This window comes from Oryza brachyantha, chromosome 8, assembly GCF_000231095.2.
Source record: "Oryza brachyantha chromosome 8, ObraRS2, whole genome shotgun sequence".
In the NCBI taxonomy this organism is placed as follows: domain Eukaryota; kingdom Viridiplantae; phylum Streptophyta; class Magnoliopsida; order Poales; family Poaceae; genus Oryza; species Oryza brachyantha.
This window is the reverse complement of record NC_023170.2, coordinates 11477402-11499044: the sequence shown is the minus strand read 5'-3', so window position 1 is coordinate 11499044 and position 21643 is coordinate 11477402. Positions and strand designations below refer to the sequence as shown.

Sequence of the window (21643 nt, the reverse complement as noted above, 5' to 3'; positions counted from 1 at the left end):
CCTTAACCTTCTTGATTTTCGAATCCCGATTTGTGGTTCATATGCCTGGTATCTGGTTAATAGGGTTTATTAAACATAGGGATTTCTTGATTCCGGGCTTTCTTGCTTGATGCTATTTTTTCTGGTCCTAATTTCTATCTGTGTGTTTTGCTTACTTCTAGAGATCGACAGAACAAGGAGCTGAACAACATCCACATGCATATTTCCGTTGAAGGCTATCTGTCATATTGAGATCAAGTGAAACTTTCTTACACATGTATATCGAAATTGATCTGTTAACATCTAAACTATTCTGTACGTGGTGGTAGATAATACAATAGTTATAACATGAATTGTGCTTATTTCCATAGTTGGCAAAAAAAGTATATATTCTTGTAGCTTGCTCTGTGGCATGTCCCATACTCCATGTAATGATACTAATGCAGTGCTAAGTTCTATATTAACTCTGTGTATACTTATGCTATGCACTTTACTTACCACATGGGTACTGCTCCCATCATTTCTACCTTCTAAACGATTGGACAACAGATTTGAGTTGCTTAATTAGAAATTAACCTTATTTGGAATATTGGTTACATCAGCTATTCTTATATGAGTCCTTACTGTATAGGAACAAAAATCCAATATCTATAGGAAATGGAACTAACAGACTATGAGAGGAAGAGGAACATACAAATTGACAGGAATAATAAGGTGCTACAATCATTTGGTTTACCTGAACTGAAAAAGTCTCTTTTTAGTATGTTTCATGGGAAGGGAAATAGCAGTGAACAAGTTATCTTAGCGAAGAAGCGGAGAAATACTAGTAATCAGGAGGAATCTGGATCGGATTATGAACCAAATGAGGAGGAAACTGAAACAGACAGTGATGACATAGATGGAAACAGCCTAGGACAAATGGTTCAGCAGAAGCATGGAAAAACTCTTGCTAGGTTACATCAGATTAAGGTGCTAATTTCATCATTTCTTTTCATTTGGTTAATTGAGCATAACATAGATATGATATGAGAATTGTTACACTATTATTAGTTTGTTAGTCTAGCTCTCAACTTTTATTTGTGTGATTTCTTTCTGCAATTACTATGTCTTGTTGACTTAATTTTTTTTAATATGCAGCCCCTGATAAATTCAAAGATGGCACCTGGTACAAGACCTCAAAAGATGGCTAAAAGCTCCTCCAACAATGAATCTAACTCTGTGTCAACACGTTCTCGGGTGAATCCATTGGATAATGCACACGTGACTGATCACAGGATTGGAAGAGCTATAACATCAGTTAGCAACCATCTCTTAGACTGGAACCAAATTAGGGATCCACAAGAATCCACACCAAGTCCAAGCAATTCACCTATGGCAACTCAATTTTCTCGGTTGAGCAATGATATTACTGATGGCAATTCTGCTACCCATAACTATGATGGGGTCAGTGAAACTACTAAACAATTTGGTATGGTTGTTTCACTGCAAGCTGAAGGTAATAATGTATCTAATGTATAATGTATTGTACCAACTTTTTATAATAATATTGTCTACATTCTTTTAGATGCACCAACTAGCTCTGAAAAACGTAAACAGACTATGGGACATGGACTTGAGAAGTATGTACAGAGGACAGGTCACAAAATGCACATCTCTTTCACTGATGGTAAGCGAAGACCACAGGATCCAACCCAAGCTTCGAAGCTAGCATCGGAATGCGGAATTCACATTAGAAACCATCTGCGTGTTGCAACACATTGGAAGATGTACAAGACAAATGACTACAAGAAAGCCATCCCAGCTGCTATCACTTCTATAGCGGTGACTCCAACTTGCTCTATACATATAGCCTTGTTTTCTAAATCATGTCTAGTTTTTAGATGTGTGGACCATACATGTTTAACATATGTTTGTTTCTAATTCTGGTTTTTTTAGGGAAAGTTTGACATGAATGCAAATGATGAAGTGGCTCGGGCAACATGCACTAATATTATTAAGGATGGTATCCGGCAACAGCGGTATAGGCTTAAGAGCAAATATTTTAATAATGTTCCTATTAGTGAAGTGCTTTCAAAAGGCCCACCACCACGTGTCAGTCCGGAAGATTGGGCAAAACTTGTAGAGAAATGGACAGATCCAAAGCACAAGGTATGAGTATGAAACAAGTAAACAACTATTATATATTCCATTAGAAGTGTATTGTACTAATGAAAATTCTTCATATAGGAAACTTGTGAAAAGAATAAAATTAATCGAGAACAGGTAAATTTCACCAAACTACAGGTTCTAGGAGTTATGTTTGTGCAATCCATTCTATGGTAACTTACTGATCTTTTCTCTAGCAATTATGTACATATAATGGGTAGATCTGAGAAAATAATTGGATCTTAAAAATCTTTTTGCAGAAGGTGAATAACAATGATCAAGAACCAGATGCTATTGACTTTTTCAAAGAGAGCCATTTCAGCAAGAAGAAAGGTTCCATGAGTGATGATGCACAGGAAGCCTATATATATTTTTTCCTCGCATATTTTTCATCATGTTTGCCCTTTAAAGATAGGTTAACATATTTAATTTTCAGAATGCTATGGTGAGTAAAAGAGAACAAAATCAAGAGGAAGGTGGACACGTGAAACTTGACGAGGAAATTGTTGCTGACGTTTTGTCTGAAAGAAACACATCAAGCACATTTCTAGTAAATATGGGTTTTCCCAATAAAAAATCTGGCAATACTACTTCATCTATGCAGGTGCAAGAGCTACGTGATCAGCTAAGAGTAGAGAAAGATGATAATGCCAGGAAGCAGCATCAACTTACTGAACAGCTTGAATGTCAGCAACAAGAAATTACTGAATTGAAAAGGAAGCATCAGGAAGAGATGGACAACTTGAAGAAGAGCCAAGATGAGAAAATGGATGGTCTTCGGAAGAAACAAGATGAAATGGAGGCTATGTTCCGATTTTTCATAAGACAGCAGCAGACCCAATCATCAATGGATCAAGGAACATCAAAGTAGTTTGTTAGGGGAAGATTTTTTGGGTATGATACTTTTAAGTGGTAGAAATGACTTTTGTGTTTTGGTGGCATGACGTTGAACTATAGTTATTCTAATTTAGATGGTCCAACTTAGCTGTGTGGTATCTCTTTTGTATATGTCAGTAGGATGCTTATCTTACGGTGAAACACTAGATGGTATCTTTTATGCTATGTTATAGACATATTGAATGAAATATATGAATTGCTATTGGCATCACTCATGTGCAACTATATAAGTTTGTTTACAATATTACTTGAGCATGTACTGGTAACTGAATTACTAGAAACCAAAAATAGTAATAAAAAAATGTAAGCATCATGGTGAACCGTGACGATTTGCAATGTCATAGCTACAACTATAAGGAGGCATCCACGTGGATTAGCTAGTGACGAATGTTGGATAATACATGACATAACTATATTGTCATAGATTTTATGACGCTAGAAAAATCGTCATAGATCTATGACAAAGAAAGGTGATTCGTCATCATAAACTTTCTATGAAGCGGCTTCCATGACAATATTTGTGACGCGTTGTATTTGTCACAGGGGATCATTTATGATGAATTTAAGTTTTCTGTGATACTTATTCATCGTCATTGAATCACAAATCAGTTGTAGTGAGGTAAAAAATCAGCACAAATAATAATTCTCACCCATTTTTTGGATGTAGAGATATGAACTGACACAGATGGGTGGTCATCTGGTCCGGTCTTCACAACAACCTTCACAAATATATAGGTTGCCTATCTGTAGTTTAGTACTGTGTATTTCCTATAATCGACATAAATGGGGGGCATCATACCGATTTTTTTGTTCATAGGGTACCTAAAGGAGGTTATTAGTGTCAGGTTTTGGAGGTAAGCAACACTGATGTCTTGACAGATTTGAATCTTTTTTTGGTATTGATCTCCCGCGGTAGCCCATTCTGGTCCCACGCCTTTGGATCCACCACCACCCATGGCTAGGCGATGAAGTAGCCTTTCCAGAGTGATCGATGATCGATCTACCTCTCCCAAAGTCGCCGCTGATGGATCCGCTGCTCTTGAGCTAGCTGGCAGCGGATCCATTACTTCCCTAGTTGAGAGAGCCGAAGACAGTAGATCCACCCATCCTTGGGGTACAAGCTATGGATCTACCCATCACTGCACTGTCCATCACTCGGTCCCGTTGTCGTTTATCTATTGAGGAGGGGTTACATATTCATCGTTGCCCTCCGAATCTCTCCAAAAGGGATGAGGGAATCAATGACAAGAAGAGGTTGGGCGTGGGTGGAAAAATATTAATTAATCACATGTGAAATAAATTTTCACATATAGTTCTTTACTGGCGCCTAGCTTCAAGTCTTTCTATAAGTCATATTTTAGTCCACCTATAAAAAATACAAAGGGAGGTATCTGTAAAAATTATTCTTTTTATTCTTGTTGTAACGATATTTTTTTCGGTGAAAAAAACACAGGGACATCTCCACCATGGCCTAGCTACGTACACGTCCAGGTCCCTTGAACGGACGATGTATCATGTACGTATATACGTTTTCACTCAGCTCCTCTCACGGCTTTACTCGTTACTACTACTACTACCATGCATCGAATGATATGATCTGGCTGATCGCGCGTCGTACTAGCTAAAATTAATTAGGCCACCATCATTTGGTTATAATGCCCCCTACAGTCACTACTACCACTCGAAACAGTGGAGAATAGCATGCATTCACTGCGTCTCCAATCACGTGGATCATACACGCACAATCCCATTGATTGATCCATCTATATTTTACTGCCTCCGTCCTATAATAAATTTATTTTTCGTTTTTTCCGTGTTCAACGTTTGACCATTCATCTTATTTATAAAAAACTTTAAAAAAATTAGTCACGTATAAAATACTATTTATATTTTATCATCTAGTAACAATAAAAATATTAATCACAAAAAAATTTCAAATAAGACGAACGGTCAAACGTTAAACACAGAAAAAAAAGATTATTATACGACGTACCTCACGAGTATGTCTTGAACGAGCATGAGCTAGTTCAGAGACAAAGGCCCTAGCTAGGCCTATGCAGGCTGCAGTTACATGTGTCTAGGCCTGAAACCCCAAAAAATGCAGTGGTACCACACGAGCCGCTACTTCTTTTTATTCTAAAATACTGCCTACGTTTTAAAATATAAGATATATTAACAGATTCTTTTAGATATCTCAATGGTTAATTTTTAAACTTAATTTTGAATTATATAAATATTTATATTTTCGGGACGGATGCCTAGGCTGCAATAAAAAGCGACTTCTAGAGTCCCAATGTGATGCGAAGGAGAGGAGTAAAATACCAACTTATCTCTTATCGACAGAAAAATATATAGTTAGATGGGTATGGAAGTGGTATAAATAAATAAAATTTCTCGATTTATGGATCAAGGGTAGATTTGAATATAAAGGTTGATTTATTCAGTGTAAACTCTCCAGGTTGATTTGTTTTGAGATGGAGGGAGAATAACTGCTTCCGACTTTAAATTTTGAATATACATCCTTTTTTTAAAAGTATTCAGGTGTTGTTTGTTTCCATAAATCCTAGGACTGAGGTGCAATTTGTTTCTATAAGGTCTAGGACTAAAAATTAGTCCCAGGACTAACATAAGTCTTTTTAGCCTCTATTAGTCTCTCTCGTTTAGTATTTTAGGGGCTAAAAGGGACTAAAGTAGAGGGACTTATGGATTAGTCCCTCCAAACAAATAGCCTCTAAAAATTAGTTCTAGGACTAAAACATAAATCCCTTTTAGTTCTACCCTGTTTGTTTGGAGGGACTAAAAGAGACTAAAACCTCATTAATGACCTTCTTAATAGTACACAACACACATATAGCTATAGGCCTAGAGCAGTAGAGTAGATATACTATAGGCCTTGAGTCCCTTTTAGCATCTTCCCTAGGGACTTATGGACCTAAATAGTTTTAGTCCCTTTTAGTTCCCCTGTTTGGTATTTCAGGGGCTAAAAGGGACTAAAGTGGAACGACTTATGGATTAGCCCCTCCAAACAAATAAACAAATAGCCCCTTAAACTTCTAAGAACGAATCTAGATAATTGGTTGTCTAGATTCATTTCTCATATTAATGTTTTTATGACCGAGAGTATCTGCTTCTCCACTTATTCTAACATCCAAACTAATCATAACCATTTATTATTTAATTTTATATCTTGACCATGAGAAATTTTTCAATAAAACTTTTGGGATAGATGGTTTATACTTCATATGTCCCAAAATATTAACATTTCTACAATTTAAACCTAGTCCCAAAATATAAGCATTTTAAACACTATTCACACTGCTACCTATCACGTATGGGTTAGTTCTTATTTTACCTCCACCTATCGTCTCACCCCTATCTATTTGTCATTTATTAAAGAACACCATAATTTTTCTTCTCAACCTTAATCATGCTAAATAAAGTAGAAATGTTTTTTATTTTAGGATGAATATAGTAGTATTTTGTTTTACCTATGGGGTAGTTAGTTAACCACTCAATCCATCTTAAAATGTAGCCAAGAGTATTCACAGAAGATACTATATTTCATCATTCATCTAAAACATATAGTATGTACGAAAAAAAAGGCTTGTGTAGATACTTCATTTCATCCTCTAAAAACATAGCATCCTCTATATTGAAAAAAAAAATCTATATTTACAGTTTCTCTCTCCCCACCACACAACTTAACATTTAATCTCAAGAGAAGAGAGCTAGAACAATATAAGAGAAGATAACTACAAAATATTAATAAAATATGTATGTATGATGTAATATGGATGTTTTGTTATTTATATAGTAGTGATAACTGATATAAAGAGAATATAGCCAACCAAATAGTAGTAACAATATAAATGATCAAATTTGAATGAGCCCTATAACTACTAGTATCCGATTTAATCCATCCTAGACCTATGAGTATATAGACATGCTCCCTAGATTCTTAATCCTATAATACTTCGAATCTCATCCTAACAGCAGGTACAATAGCAGACTATAAACTAGCTATAAATATATTTTAAATAGATAAGAGAGGAGAGAGAAGATCAGCGAGCTACAGATTTATAGCCAGCTACAGCATGGACTCCAAGACACAATGTATGTTTGACATGTGAGATATGGTGGTATTTGTTTTGTAGGTAGCTATTGTATAAATTAACTACTACCTCTGTCTCTAAATGTTTGACGCCGTTGACTTTTTAATACATGTTTGACCATTCGTCTTACTCAAAAAATTTACATAATTACTAATTATTTTTTATCATTTTATTTATTGTAAGTATACTTTTTATGCATATATAACTTTACATATTTTATAAAAAAATTTAAATAAGACGAATGGTCAAACGTGTATAAAAAAATCAAAGGTGTCAAACATTTAGAGACGAAAAGAGTACTATATTAAGTATAGATAAGCCAGTAGCGAGTAGTACTATTAAACTTGCGCAAAGTTGCTAGGGAGTAGTACATTTTTTGGACTGCGGAGTGTAGATAGGCAGCTGGGTAAATAGGAATAGGTAAAAAACGACCAAAAGGAGAGGGGTAGGATCGAGTAGCTGTCGCACAGGAAACCGCGTGCATGCGCAGAAACGTCGCCAACAACGACATTGACTGCGACGTCTCACTCCCACGAAACGCTGCATTCATGTGACAATTCAAGCTGGCTGGAGTAGCTACTGCTACTACCACCAGCTGCCGTTTGCAGCCTTGCTAAATCCACGTAAAGCTCGTACTATTCGGTTAGCCGTTAGATCAAATCTCTCATGGGCGTTGATGAGGGACACGTGCCCGGCCTCGTCTCTCCCCTTCCCACGAACCGATCGATCAGCAGCTCGGAAGCTGGGCTGAACTCTTATAGTTTCTCACCCATCAATTCGGACATGGTTAATTAGGGCTTTGAAAAGGGACCTAGCTAAACCAAAACCAAAGCAAAAAAAAAAGTGAGGCTAAAATAATTCGATCATTAGTTCGGTCTCAACATCCGTGATCTAGCTAACCAAATTTTGGTTGGTCGTTAATTAACCAGCCAGCCAAATGGACCCAGTGAAATACACACATAACCAAACCATAGTCTTAATCTTTCTCACACCTCTACAAGACCACCCCAAATTTCACATGGCGGCCACCACTCTCCCCTTAATCCTCTCCTCACGGTTCTCTTCCACAACATCTCGTATCCCACGGCACCACTTTGCATGCCACCTCCTATTGTATCATCATCTACCGTCATTAATGTCGTTGTCTCCTACCCTCCTCTCTTGCTATCGCCGTCTCCTGTCTTTCTCTACCGCTCTATACCACCCTAACCCGTCAGCAACCGCTTCCTACTTTGCCAGCACTAGAAAAAGTTGATGTAGTCCTCCTGATCGTTTGGTCACCTCGAACACCCCTTTCAATGGTGATCACTGATGTGATGGTGCTAATGATGCCTTCCAAATTTAACGACAGTGAAGGTAGCCATAGGCATTTAGATCCATCTAAAATAGAGGAAGCCGTCGACTTCCAGCCTCCAAAAACTGTGGGGATGAAGGAGTGAACTGGCCTCTAGATCTAGTACAGCTAGCCCTCGACAAGTGATGACAGCCAGCCCGGTACCCTACCTGCATTTCCCATTTGCCTCAATGCCTCTCTAGGGGATTTATGTGATTTTGTGTTTATTTTTGTGTCTCTAGAATTGTCGATGATTTATGTTACGTTATTCTTTTATATCTCTAGAATTTTTGTCATGACTAACATAAAACTAAGCTCTGCGGTCTGTAATTTTATTTTGGACCAGTTAGTATGAGTTTTTTATGATCAATTTTTCATTGAAGACTGACATGGTATTGCTCTATGTGACCCAATGCCTACACTACTTGTGAGTCCATTTATTAACTGTTTCACCGGTTTGACCGTTGTTTTATAGTGAACTGTCGGTTCAAGAGAATAATAAGTTATATTCTATATTCGTCCGGTAATATGTTTATTTTGTTTCAAAACTAATTGCAATGCTATCTCAGTTGGTTAAGTTGGAGGTGTTATCGATATGCCTTTGCGAAAAACAGAGAACTTTTCATAAACACCATTGGTCTTAGATCCGATAAAGAAAAAAGTTTCAGGGGATAATTGTTTGGTTTATTCAACGAATAAGCTAAACGACATATTTATAAATAAAAAATAATTTATGACTAAAAATTTTATATATATGTTTTTAGCGATCTAAAAACCAATATTGAAAACTACAAATTCATTTCCAGCTTATGAGTATAAATAGAAAGTCTATTGCTACCTAGGCGCCTACGTAGGCACGTACGGACGGCAGGCTGCATGCATGTGCAATGCACAGCAGTGCTAGTGTGATTTTAGGCGACACGACGGCCCCGAGGCGTGAAGAGGGTGAGTGGAAAAGAACGTTCCCGTTCATCAATTCCGCACAGTGGAGGAGCTAGCTAGTTACCGCATCCATGCAAATGCATATCTGCTTCGGTTAATTAAAAAGTCCGGTACGTGCTGGCCAGTACGTAGTACTCGAGTCGTAGCTAGATATAGCTACAAGTCTGCAGCGTGCATGCATGCAGACAGCAGCACACACACAGCATGCAGCTAGGCAGGGTCGAGGCCGGAGCAGTGGAAAACGGATGGCGCCCATGGCCGGCTCATCCACATATGTTTGCTGCAGCAAAGCAGGGATAGATATATCAGCAGGGCCACGGCCACTCGATCTGCAACGCTCGCCTTGCCCATGGATATCTCTAGCTAGCAATCTGATGGGAGATCGAGCTCGCTTTTCAGTTTGAGTACGTCGTGCATGGCATGGCTTGCTGCTTCCCTCTCCATCGGCAGGGCATTCATTTGGAACTGTTTGCCTTAGATTTTCTTTGACTGGGTTGCCCAAGAGGCCAGCCATGGATAGATAGATAGATATGGAGCTCTCTCTTCAGGGTCGACAGGGACCGGCCGGGGCGGTAAGTACCCGCACAGGGATCAGTTGGGTGACCGCTACATAGTCCTACCTCCGTCCTCCTGCTCACAACGAATGCTTTTTGCACTGCTTATATTTAACGTTTCATTATTATCTGTTTTATTTAAAAAAGTATTGTGATTAGTATTGTTGTTATTATTAGATAATAAAACATAAATAATACTATTTTTTAAATTTTTTCTCATAATATTTTTTAATAAAACAAACAGTTAACGTTAGGCGGGGAAATACCCAGATACAATTAAATTAGGATGGAGGGAATAGCACTCTAGGCTCTAGCTATACTAGCAGCAGTGTGTACTTGTGATCTGATTGATTAAGGTGGTGTTTAGATTGAGAAATTTTTTAGGAAAAGTGTCACGTCAAATGTTTGACCAGATGTCGGAAGGGGTTTTTAGACACGAATGAAAAAACGAATTTCACGGCTAGCCTAGAAACCACGAGACGAATCTTTTGAGCCTAATTAATCTGTCATTAGCACATATTGGTTACTGTAGCACTTATGGCTAATCAAGGACTAATTAGGCTCAAAAGATTTGTGTCAAGATTTCTTCCATAACTATGCAATTAGTTTTTTGGTTCATCTATGTTTAATGCTCCGTTTAGATGTCCAAAAATTCGATGTGATGTTTTTGGAAAAAATAATTGGGAATTAGACAAGGCCTAAATGGGTTTAAGGATCAAGATAGCTTAGTTACAGAGACACATGCGAGATACTTCTCAGATTTGGGACCTACCGCTAGGCATATAAAAACAAAACTGGGACCTAGCTAGAGCAACAGGATGCATGCATGATGATGCTGATCTCTAGTACTACTATGCAAGTAGTCATGTGCCCTAGCTACAAACCAGTAACCATGTATTGAACAGTCAACTGTCCTATTTAAGTAGGAGTATTGTTCCTATTGATAAAAATGACAAAATTTTTGACGAGACACTTAAAATGGGTGTAATTTTCCAAAACATGTCACGGCTAGTAATTCGGTAGATGATACTTCGACCATTATTTTATTATTTTTTGTCTAATTGGAGAGAAAAACCATGTTCAAATAACAATTTTGCCCCTCAGGGCATAATATGTTATTAGTCTTGGTTTGGTCGAATTGGACTCTCCCCCGCCCTCAATCCCCTTCAAAAACCTATAGTGATGTCTATGAATATAGATAAAGTCTAATTAGCGAGCGTTCGCGCGCGGCCCGTTCGCACGAACGGTTTCGGCCTAGCAAGGAGATGACCAATTTACTGTGAATAGCATCCATTAGCCGGCCTGTTTACAGTATATATGGTTTTTCTTTACTTTAAAAAAATTTATACCCATAAAGTTTTTTATAAAGTTTACATGTATAAATTTATAAGTATAAGGATTTTTATATATTAAGTTTATATCTATAAATTTTTGTGTATATGCAATTTTTATATGCATGTATGTGTGTATATATCTAAAGTTTGCATGTACAAAGTTTATGTATATAAAGTTTACATGTATAAAGTTTATGTGTATAATGTTTACATGTATAAATACATGTATATTGTTATATACATAAGAGTGTGAGTGTGTGTCATACGCCCGAGAGTGGAGGAATCGAGAAGGGAGAGAAAAGAATAAGGAGGAGAGAGATACTGACATGTGGGACCCACATGGTCCCACGAACAAGTAGGCGCCACCGTGACATGCCACGTCAGTGGATGGAGCGGGTTGGAGCCCATTTGGACCTATATGACACTTCCAGACAAGTTCGGGAATCTAAAAATACATTTTAAGAGTTCAGGGACCTAGATGACACATGCACACAAGTTTAGAGACCGCTAGTGCACTTCACTCTATATTATATATGAGAGGGGGAGGCCAAACCAATCGTGCGCAGGGGGATGAGCGCCCACGCGCACATTAGACCTCCCCATGAATACATCATGCAACTTTTCCAAAATTTGAAAAAAAAAATAGTACACATTATTCAACTCTCAACTTAATTAACATCACCTTAGTACATTGCAACCATTTATCATATTTCATCTTCACTCCAACATCAGTTTATTAACTTGTGGCCCAAGTGTCATTCTCATGTTTTTCTTGAAGAATTTATCTCTTCAATTGCTCTATAAATAATAAAATAATAGATATAGTGTCCTGTAACAACTTACCATATTTTAAAGATGCCCTCCAACCGTGTCACTTTTTTTTACATCCATCAGTAAATTATACGAAATTTGAGTGTCCTTTTAGTAAATTTTCCATTAAAAAACATGGTAGCTATTCCATCCAGTACAAAAAAAGTGATGTTTTGTGAGCTTGCTCTTGACAATTGACATGTTCAAACTGTAAGTATCAATAGCTCTTTAAACATTTCAATATGTTTAACTTTTGGAAATGGTGTGGCTAGATTTGTCCTAAACCATTCCTTTAAAATATTAGAATTTTTTTGAGAATTAATATTACTCTAATGGAAAATCACAAAAGTAGTGGCCAGCCAGGGAAAATCGTGAATATATGTGCCTGTGGAATGAGTGTAGTTCGATAGATGCCCTATCGAACGACCAACGCGCGACTGAAAAGGAGAAATTCGACAGGGCCTATCGAACAGGGGCAGCTCGACAGGCCCGACTGGCTCAGCAATCGAACGGGTGATGGACCCTGTCATACTCCATCCGTTCGATAGGTTAGCCTGCCAAACAATAGTCGTTCGATAGGCCCCAGTTGAACATCCACCGTTCGGTACACTCTTAAATTCACGATTTTCCCCAGATGGCCTCTACTTTTGTGATTTTTCATTAAAATAATATTAATTCTTAAAAAATTCCAAAATATTATGGCTTTGCTATATTTTTAAAGGTTTTATAATACGACGGTTTTTAATCAGTCTTTCATCTTAGTGATTACACCGTTTTCAACGTCACTTATCTGTGACCGGAGGTAGTAGTTACTATCCATTCAACCGCCACATTTACCAAAATGGCTATGAACAAGATGCATGAGTGTCCCAATTAACTAAACGAACAATTTCAAAGTTCTTTCTTTTCCCCAGGCCGGCCAACAATTTGAAAGCGCTAGCTGATGCAACCTGCGTATTATATACTTCCCCCCAGTAGACAAGTACTACGTGTGTGTCTATATATATATATATATATATATATATATATATATATATATATATATATATATATATATATATATATATATATATATATATCGACGGTGTAAATTACTCAATGTTTTAATTTGAATCACGCATTAATACATATACATTTAAATTATGGTTTAGTGACTATAAATATATTTAAATTGATCCACTTAGTTTGAATCTGAAACTATAAAGAAAAAAATTTAACCAGGACCACATTTGAGGCTAATTTTGGTCTTCGTGCCGTAACTATGCATTTTTTTTATCAGTTTGTTTGTCCTAGATGACACGTATTTTGAAGAAATCTATGCAGTGTCCCCGGCCGGCATGAACAAAAAAAAAAGGGTTCGAATCACTATAGTTGAACCGATCTCAGTTGATCTACCTTTTTGAACGCAACATTGCACTGTACATAAAGGTTCAAGTTGATGGTCCCAAACGAGACACTTTTTATACATATTTTTTTGAATATGAAAACATTTCTTTTCAAGAAGAGCCTGAAAAGGTTGGCATTTTAAATCAACCAGCCATCGAGTAGTACAAAAGGCCCCCAAAAGGCTGATCCAAAGAGAGAGATGGCCTCCCTAAAAGGCAAGAGATCCAACAAAAGCTTTGCTTTCAAAATAGTGGTAAGTCTGTCGTTTGCAGTCACAAGGGCACACCACCTATAGTAAGTAATGTACAGTTCATCCTGACAATCATTTTAATTCGAATATGAATAATTAATTCCAGTATTAACTTAACTTCACTATGTTAGCTAGTTAAAACTTCAAGTTTAAGGGCTTGTCTGGTTTAAAGAATTTTGAACTCATAGCAGAAGAAAAGGTGAAGAATAGAAATAAATGCACAAATTAACCCATAGGATCTTTTCCAATATATTTGAGTGAATGTAAAATTTCGTAGATTTACCCTCCACAGCTTGGAGAAAAGAAAATTAATCTTTTGTTTTTTCTACACTTCAATCCTACAACCAAATGACAATCATATGAATTAATTTGCAGGAATCTAAATCCTTTATTTTTTCTCCAAACCGAACAAACCCTAAAACATTCCCTAAAATTTATACCCTCCATAGATTTTATAGTGGTACAAGTAATTATATATATACATACACACACACACATACATATAGAAAACTCACAAGATTATACTTTTATCATCCATTTCACATAAGATCTATTACGGATATTATAAGACCAAAAGTGTAAAAAAAACTTTGAAATGTGAGTGTCTAGATTATTTCAGTCAGTTCTCTCATTATTTGGATGGTATCCTAATAATTCTCGTCACTTCCCTGTTACTTATTAAATAAATAATCTTCTTTGTTGGACAAGTTACATGCAGATGCATTGCAATGGGCCATGTCTATATGATTGGGGATGCCCAGGAAGGATGGATCGAGGATAAAGCATTGAATCTTCGTGTGGATGCAAATAGAATGTGAAATTAGGGGTAGCAATTTCCCTCGTGGGACTAGGGACCCACTCGTATGGGGACAGGGACGGGGCAAATTTTCTACCCATGGGGTCAGGGCTGGGGCCTCGGTTTTGGGCGGAGGTGGGTACGGGGGAGGGAGTATACATGCGAGGATTTTCTATAAATTACATGCTGAATTGAGCAAGTGGTGTCTCAATACAGGACCCCTGTCGAGGGTCGGGTCCTTCGTGGGGTCAAAGGCTAGGGCACAATCTAGCCACTAAAGTGCTATTGGGGCTAAGGCTGGGTTCCGGATTCCAGGGTCAGGGCCAGGGTCAATCCAGACAAACCACACCCCCACCCCACCCTGTTGCCATCCTTATGTGGGAAGAAGCGCACAGATGCACCGTGCACATGGTGACGGGAGGGGACAAAAGGAGGACGTAGAGATAAAATGTTGAACATCGAATTTTGTTGATCTACACGTAAAATAAGTTTACAATCTACAAGAGTTCACAAAGTACGTGCATAAATATTAAAATTAAGATTAAACAATAAAGCAAAACCATATATAAAAACAAAAGTGTGATGAACTATAATTGCACATTTTATACCACTCAATTTAGTCTTGAAAGTGTACTGTTTTAGGTGACTAAAAATTTATAAATTTTTACGTATCTAAAATTAAATTTAGCATATACCATTTAAAATATGAATGTATTGATATTATATTTATTTTAACTGATTGTTACTTTAAAATGCAAATTTAACCTTTTAAGATTAGAAGACATCTTGTAAGAAATCTACTAAGGGAATACTACCAAGGAACATATAAATACCAAGGGAAAAGGTGGGCCTAGTCACCCCCTTGCACATGGCTACCCACTTTTATAAACATATTCATAGAAATCTAAAAGCAAAGCTAAAAAATAAACTACTATAAAAAACCTCAAAATCAATTCAAGCTTCAAAATTTAAATTTTGGCTTAGAAGCATAAGCAAAAGCCAATAGAAGGGGGGTATGAACTTAATGAAATTTGGCTTTCAACAACTCAAAAGAACTTATTATATTGAATGATGAGAATTAATATATAGTTTCATGCTATCTTTCGTCCCTCTTCGTGCCCTACCTAAATTTAGCCTTGAGTTCAGCATTGCTAGCTATAGTTGGCCATAAGACCCGAGGCCCGATGGCCTGGCCCAAGGCATGGCGTTACGACCCGACCCAAGCATGGCATGACACAACCGATGTTGGGTCCATGCCGGCCTGGCCCGACACTTGGGCCGTGCCTGGGCCACACCCTCGGCACGCTGTGGGAGACCTAAAATAGACTTAATTTATTTATACAAGTTCTAGCCAAAAAATGTATGTAAAATAGACTTATTTTAGCCACATATAACACGACCCAAAGAAGAGGGTGGAGAAATAGACTTATTTCAACAGCCCAAAGAAGTGACGGACACAATATAGACTTATTTACTGAATAAGCACGATGGGTCATCGTGTCTTTGGGCCACGGCCTGGCACGACACGAGTGGTATTAGGCCAGGTCTGGACCATCGGTACCGCTCGTGGGCCAGCACGGCATAGCCCGGTGTGTTGATCGGGTCGTGCCGGGCCAACAAATTTTGGCATGGGCCTGATCGTGCCTGGGTTGTGCGGGCCGGGTGGCCCATTTGGCCATCTATATTGCCAGCTGCTTTTCTTCACATCCCGTACTAGTAATTGACAGATCGGTTATTACTCCCTCCGTCTCTAAATGTTTGACGCCGTTAATTTTTTTCTACGCATTTGACTGTTCGTCTTATTCAAATTTTTTTGTCAAATATGTAAAGCTATATATATGCATAAAAGTATATTTAACAATAAATAAAATGGTATAAAAATAAATAATAATTATTTAAAATTTTAAATAAGACGAATAGTCAAACGTGTATAAAAAAGTCAACGGCGTCAAACATTTAGGGACGGTAGTTAGAACAGGTAGTTTTTATCCTTCAATAAATTTGGACCGGTATATACGGTTTAGTGCTGAAGTAATAATTTAATTAATTGGGAATGCATGCGTCTACTAGGGAGCATGATATATGAGTACGTACACAGTACTGTGGTCGCGATCGATTTGGAGAAGCAAATAAACACAGAACCTTGGGTACACGCCGGACACCTAGGACTATATAAACAGGCATGTGGTATGTGCCTATATACGTTATATACGTGGATCTATGGAGTAATTAGAACTGGCGGATGCATGAGCTGGTGGTGCAAATTAATCACGTGGATCAACTTCGTACTACTGCAAATCATATATGTGAAAATTAATTAACCAAGATGGAATATATATATAGAGAAGCTATAGAGAGTCGCGACTCACGGGCTGCTCCGTAAGTCGGGGTCAAAAACATATCAAATTACCTCTAAATTTCGATTTATACGACTCAATAGATTGTTTATATCAAAATCTTATAGTGCACAATTTTTTTTATTTTTGGAGATATTTAAGTATTTGTTTGAGATTTTTTAAAATGATACATAACACATTGACTATTTTATTAATATTGTGCACTCATTTTTAAAAATCTCAAACAAATACTCAAAAATCTCCAAAAATAGAAAATTTTTGCACACTACAAGATTTTGATATAAAGAATGTATTGAACCATATAAATCGAAATTTAGAGGTGATCGGAGAAGCCCGTGAGTCGCCAAGTGTAGTTACTCTATTCACGTCTAAGGTACAGAAACAACTTCTTACGTATTTTTACGCTTATCAAACAGGAAACATAAAAACCGTTAAATTTTATATGAACCGTGTAGAGTTATGTATGAAGTAACACCACCATTATATATACATACTTTATGTAGTAGGTAGTATGTAGCTAAATCTATATCTACTCCTACGTATATAAGACAGAGAAGAACGATCTCACTCTCTCAAATCTGGATGGGAGAGCATCACGGTTTCACGCGTAGGCGTGTACGTACGCGTACACGACCGGCCACCTAGCGATACGCACCCATATACCACGTACGTAGGTACGTGTACGCAGGTAGTTAAATTTTCTACTTTGTATATATATCATGTATGTACGTACCAATGTACTAGTTGTATTAACAAGTGGATCATGGATGATATGTATACATGGCCATCTGGGCTGTTCGGCACGGCACGATACGGATACGAATAGGCACACGGCCCGTTAAGGCACGAGCATGATTGACTAGTCGTGCCGTGTCGTGCTGCGTGTCGTGCTTTGCAACAAGTCTAGGCACGACTCTATGATGTTTTATACGTGCCATGCCAGCCCATTAGGCCCCATATGCCCGTGTCGGCCCAAACTCTAGACACAAATCTAAAAATACAAAAATAACAGCTCAAACTCTAGACACAAATCTAAAAATACAAAAATAACAGCTAGTCAATAGTTCAAAATTAAATAGAAATCACTTGTTGACAATGAAAAGCTCCCAATGATCCAATCCAGACATCCATTATCAGCTAGACAACTAAAATTATATAACTCTTCAAATTCATAATTTTAGACATAGAAATCACATATATAAAGCTATAAGAAACAACCAGGCATATGAAACGGGCCATATCGGCCATCTCCGTTAACGGGCCGTGCTCGTGCTGAGGTTACGGCCCAAGCACAGCACATATTCACGGGCCGAGCTAGCACGGGCACACGATTGTTCGTGCCGGGTCGTGTTTGGGCCATGCTTTATCGGGTCGTGCCCGTGCCCCATTAAAGCCCTGTCCATATGGCCATGTATAATGATATGCATGATGATGCATACCCGCATGCACAAACAATGGCTTCAGGCCTCGAGCCATCGTCTAGGGGCGTTAACGGAGTGGATCGGACGGATAGTTGTCATACCATATCGTAAACCATATTTTTTAAGTGGGTGCGGATGTTTTCGGATGCGGATGGGGATACGGATCCAAATTGTTGCAGATGTCGCAATGGTGCGGAGTTGGTTCGAAAACAGATTATTATGACTGGACGTGATATTACATGTAATCAATCATTGTCATTCAATATTGAATTAAAAATACTTGTGTTATTGATGGGCTTTTGATTGAGTGTTTTGTGGGCTAAAATGTCTATCGGATAATCCGATAAGAAAATCTGATAATCCGCATCTACCGGATATTAACAATAACACATCCGTATCCGAATACCCAATTTACTATCCAAATCTGACTCCATATTCACCAGATAGTTATAAACCCCTATCATATCCTCGATTCAAACGGATTTAGATCGGATACCGTTAACATCCCTGCCATCGTCCATCAACCGATCGTATCGGGCTACGTACGTACGTACGTCCGGGCCCTTGTTCCACGATCGATCGAGGGGCCATGCATGCATGCGCGCACCACGTACCACTTGCCACGTACGATGAGTCGGTAGCGCGTGCATGGCGATGTGGGCCCCACTAACGCACCAACTGTTTCTGTCTCCGTTTTGGTTCATATCTAGCAACATTTTTCTTGTCATTTATAAAGATATAACTTCATCTCTGTGTTCCTTTTTTTTTTATCCGACCATAAACATTCACCACCTAATATTACACCTATTTCTCATTCTTAAGCAATCATACTTATTTCTCATTTAATTATAGTTATATATCTTAATACATATCTTGAGCTAAAAAACCATTACATTCTAAAACGAAGCGAGCATAGCTAGAAGGATCTAGTGTGAGTGCAGGGAGCATGTACCTATTGAATTCCCATAAAAAATAAGAGATAGGTATGAGAGAGAAAAAGAATAGAGCAAAAAGAGTAGGAGAGAATCAGAGACTAATGTAGGAAGAAGTCAATAAACCCCTCCTTGGCTTGACTGGATCCGCACCTGAGCATAAGGCTGCATTCAGTTTTCAAAAAAAAATTGGGAGGGAGGTCACATCGATACATACGATTACACATTTAAAGTATTTAACGTAGTCTAATTATAAAACAATTTTAGATTTCGCCTGAAAACCGCGAGATAAATCTTTTAAGTCTAATTAATCTATGATTATCACATGTTGGTTATTGTATCACTTATGGCTAATCATGTACTAATTGGATTTAAAAGATTGTTCTCACGATTTATCCCATAACTGTATAATTAGTTTTAATGTTCACGTATATTTAATGCTTTATTTATGTGTCAAAGATTCGAATTGATGTTTGTAGGAAAAATTTTTAGAAACTAATTAAACAGGGCCTAAGTTATACTTTGAGGTGAAGTTGGACATGCTGGCTACAGCAGCGTTGCGGCGGGCCCGGCAAAGCTAGCTAGTGCGTGCAGCTGTAACCTGTGGAAACACTGCAACTACTACACGATCGAGTCCCGTGTGTGTGTGCGTGCGTGCGTGCATGCATGCACCATGGAAGGTGGACACACCACACCATGACACTGGAACAACCTCGTGGCGCATGCTGCGCACCGGCTAGCTGGCCCCTTCTCCTTAGGGCAAGTATAATAACAGGCTATAAGCTGGCTAAATGTTTATTTAGAGGAGAGAAGGGAGAAGAGAGATGAGCAGTGGACTGTAATCTTATAGTTAGCTAGACACAAAACTAAGAAATTAATTATGTGAGAGACAGGTGGGTACTACATTAATAATAAAGAGCTAACTACTATATAAGTGAGATAAGAGAAGACTAGAGCCTTATAGCCAACTTATTGACTATATTATTAGCCTTACCTGCTGCGCCTGCGCCACGGCTGCCTTCTCATCACAGCCCCGGCCCTCTGCTGCACAAATCTGCACTTTCCAATAGCTACAGCACCACTCACAAGGTTCCTGCCCACCATTCAACGACGATCAGCCACCTATCAGTGTACGGCTACTCGCCCCATTTCATATTAGAGCTACTCACCCCATTTCGTATTATAATTTTATTACAAGACATTTTAGCTATGACTATGTACACTTATATATATATATATATATATATATATATATGTATGTGTGTGTCTAGATTCATGAATATCGATATCGTGATACGGAGTAACATTACTATAGAATCTAGCAAATTCGACGAGTCATCCCTGATGAAACCCAACAGCCCATCAGGCATCCACTCATTTGTGATAGGCTAAAATAAAACACATTGCTATAATGACTCTATTTTGTTTAGGCGTCACCAATGCCATATCATCTGTGACAAACTCAAATTTACGCCCGATATGATTATGATAGACCAAAATCAGTGCTTGTCATGGATAACTATCATCCATGACAGGCTATAACTATGGCCCATTAAATATAACAAAAATCATCCGTGAAGCACTAAAATTAGTGCCTCACATATGAGTATCATCTGTGACGGACCATAGCTATGGCCCATCAAAAATGACAGTTTCATCTATCTTTAGGGTTGGTTTAATCTTAGGCCATTTTAGAATTGAAATATCATGCACACATGTTACTGATACCACGTCGCACGCAGCCGTGCCCTTGCACAAGCACACACCGCCCTCATTCGCACACGCCTCTGCCCACACACATGCCGCCATGTGGAAGCAAAAAAAGAAGCGGTGGCTACCAACAACGACGCCAGATTAGCAACGACCGCTGGAGCTAGCGATCCCCCTCCGCACACTCACCAGAACATGAATATCCTTGGTGAACGATCTAGATCCACCCTCTTTCCTGATCCTCTTGATCGAGTTTTTTTTTTTTCATACATATGAGTCCTCTTGTTTTAGTCCTTGTTCCGGTATTAATTAATTTACACCAACAGAATTACTTCAGTTTCAGTGCTGCGTGAAGGAATATTAGTATTCTTTTGTTGTTACTAAAATTCAGAAATATAAATTTTCTAAATTCGTAGAAGTGTTTTTTTCTCGTAATCTTAGGCTATCTTGCCCCCGCCAATTTCTTCTCTAACGTGCCAGTGCAAAGCACCTGAACCACTGGAATCTGAAAAGGAGTCCAGCAAGTACACATTCATTCGCAAGCATGGCCTTGCAGGGCCCATTGGATCCACTGCCTACGCCTCCCTTCCAAGCTGGGCCGGATTACACATATGCTGGGATACTACTAGAAAGGCCGTAATGCAACTGTCGTATTAGGTGGCAGACACTCTGTGGACAGAACTCG

General features: G+C 38.2%; 1 protein-coding gene across 1 annotated transcript; it reads left to right on the top strand.

The window, feature by feature from the left end:
* The first annotated feature begins 636 nt into the window (after nucleotides 1-636).
* On the top strand, nucleotides 637-2469 carry LOC107304726. Its single transcript, XM_040527158.1, has 6 exons — nucleotides 637-948; nucleotides 1117-1474; nucleotides 1544-1800; nucleotides 1915-2127; nucleotides 2206-2297; nucleotides 2385-2469. Coding segments are annotated over exons 1-6 (1233 nt in total). The 3' UTR covers nucleotides 2386-2469.
* Nucleotides 2470-21643: the final 19174 nt, after the last annotated feature.

What these genes read in the sequence shown, in the direction of transcription:
- LOC107304726 (XM_040527158.1), top strand. Translation starts at nt 637, where the DNA reads ATGGAACTAACAGACTATGAGAGGAAGAGGAACATACAAATTGACAGG. An exon ending in CTAGGTTACATCAGATTAAG is followed by an intron (nt 949 to 1,116) that starts GTGCTAATTTCA and finishes TTTAATATGCAG; the next exon opens with CCCCTGATAAATTCAAAGAT. An exon ending in TGTTTCACTGCAAGCTGAAG is followed by an intron (nt 1,475 to 1,543) that starts GTAATAATGTAT and finishes ACATTCTTTTAG; the next exon opens with ATGCACCAACTAGCTCTGAA.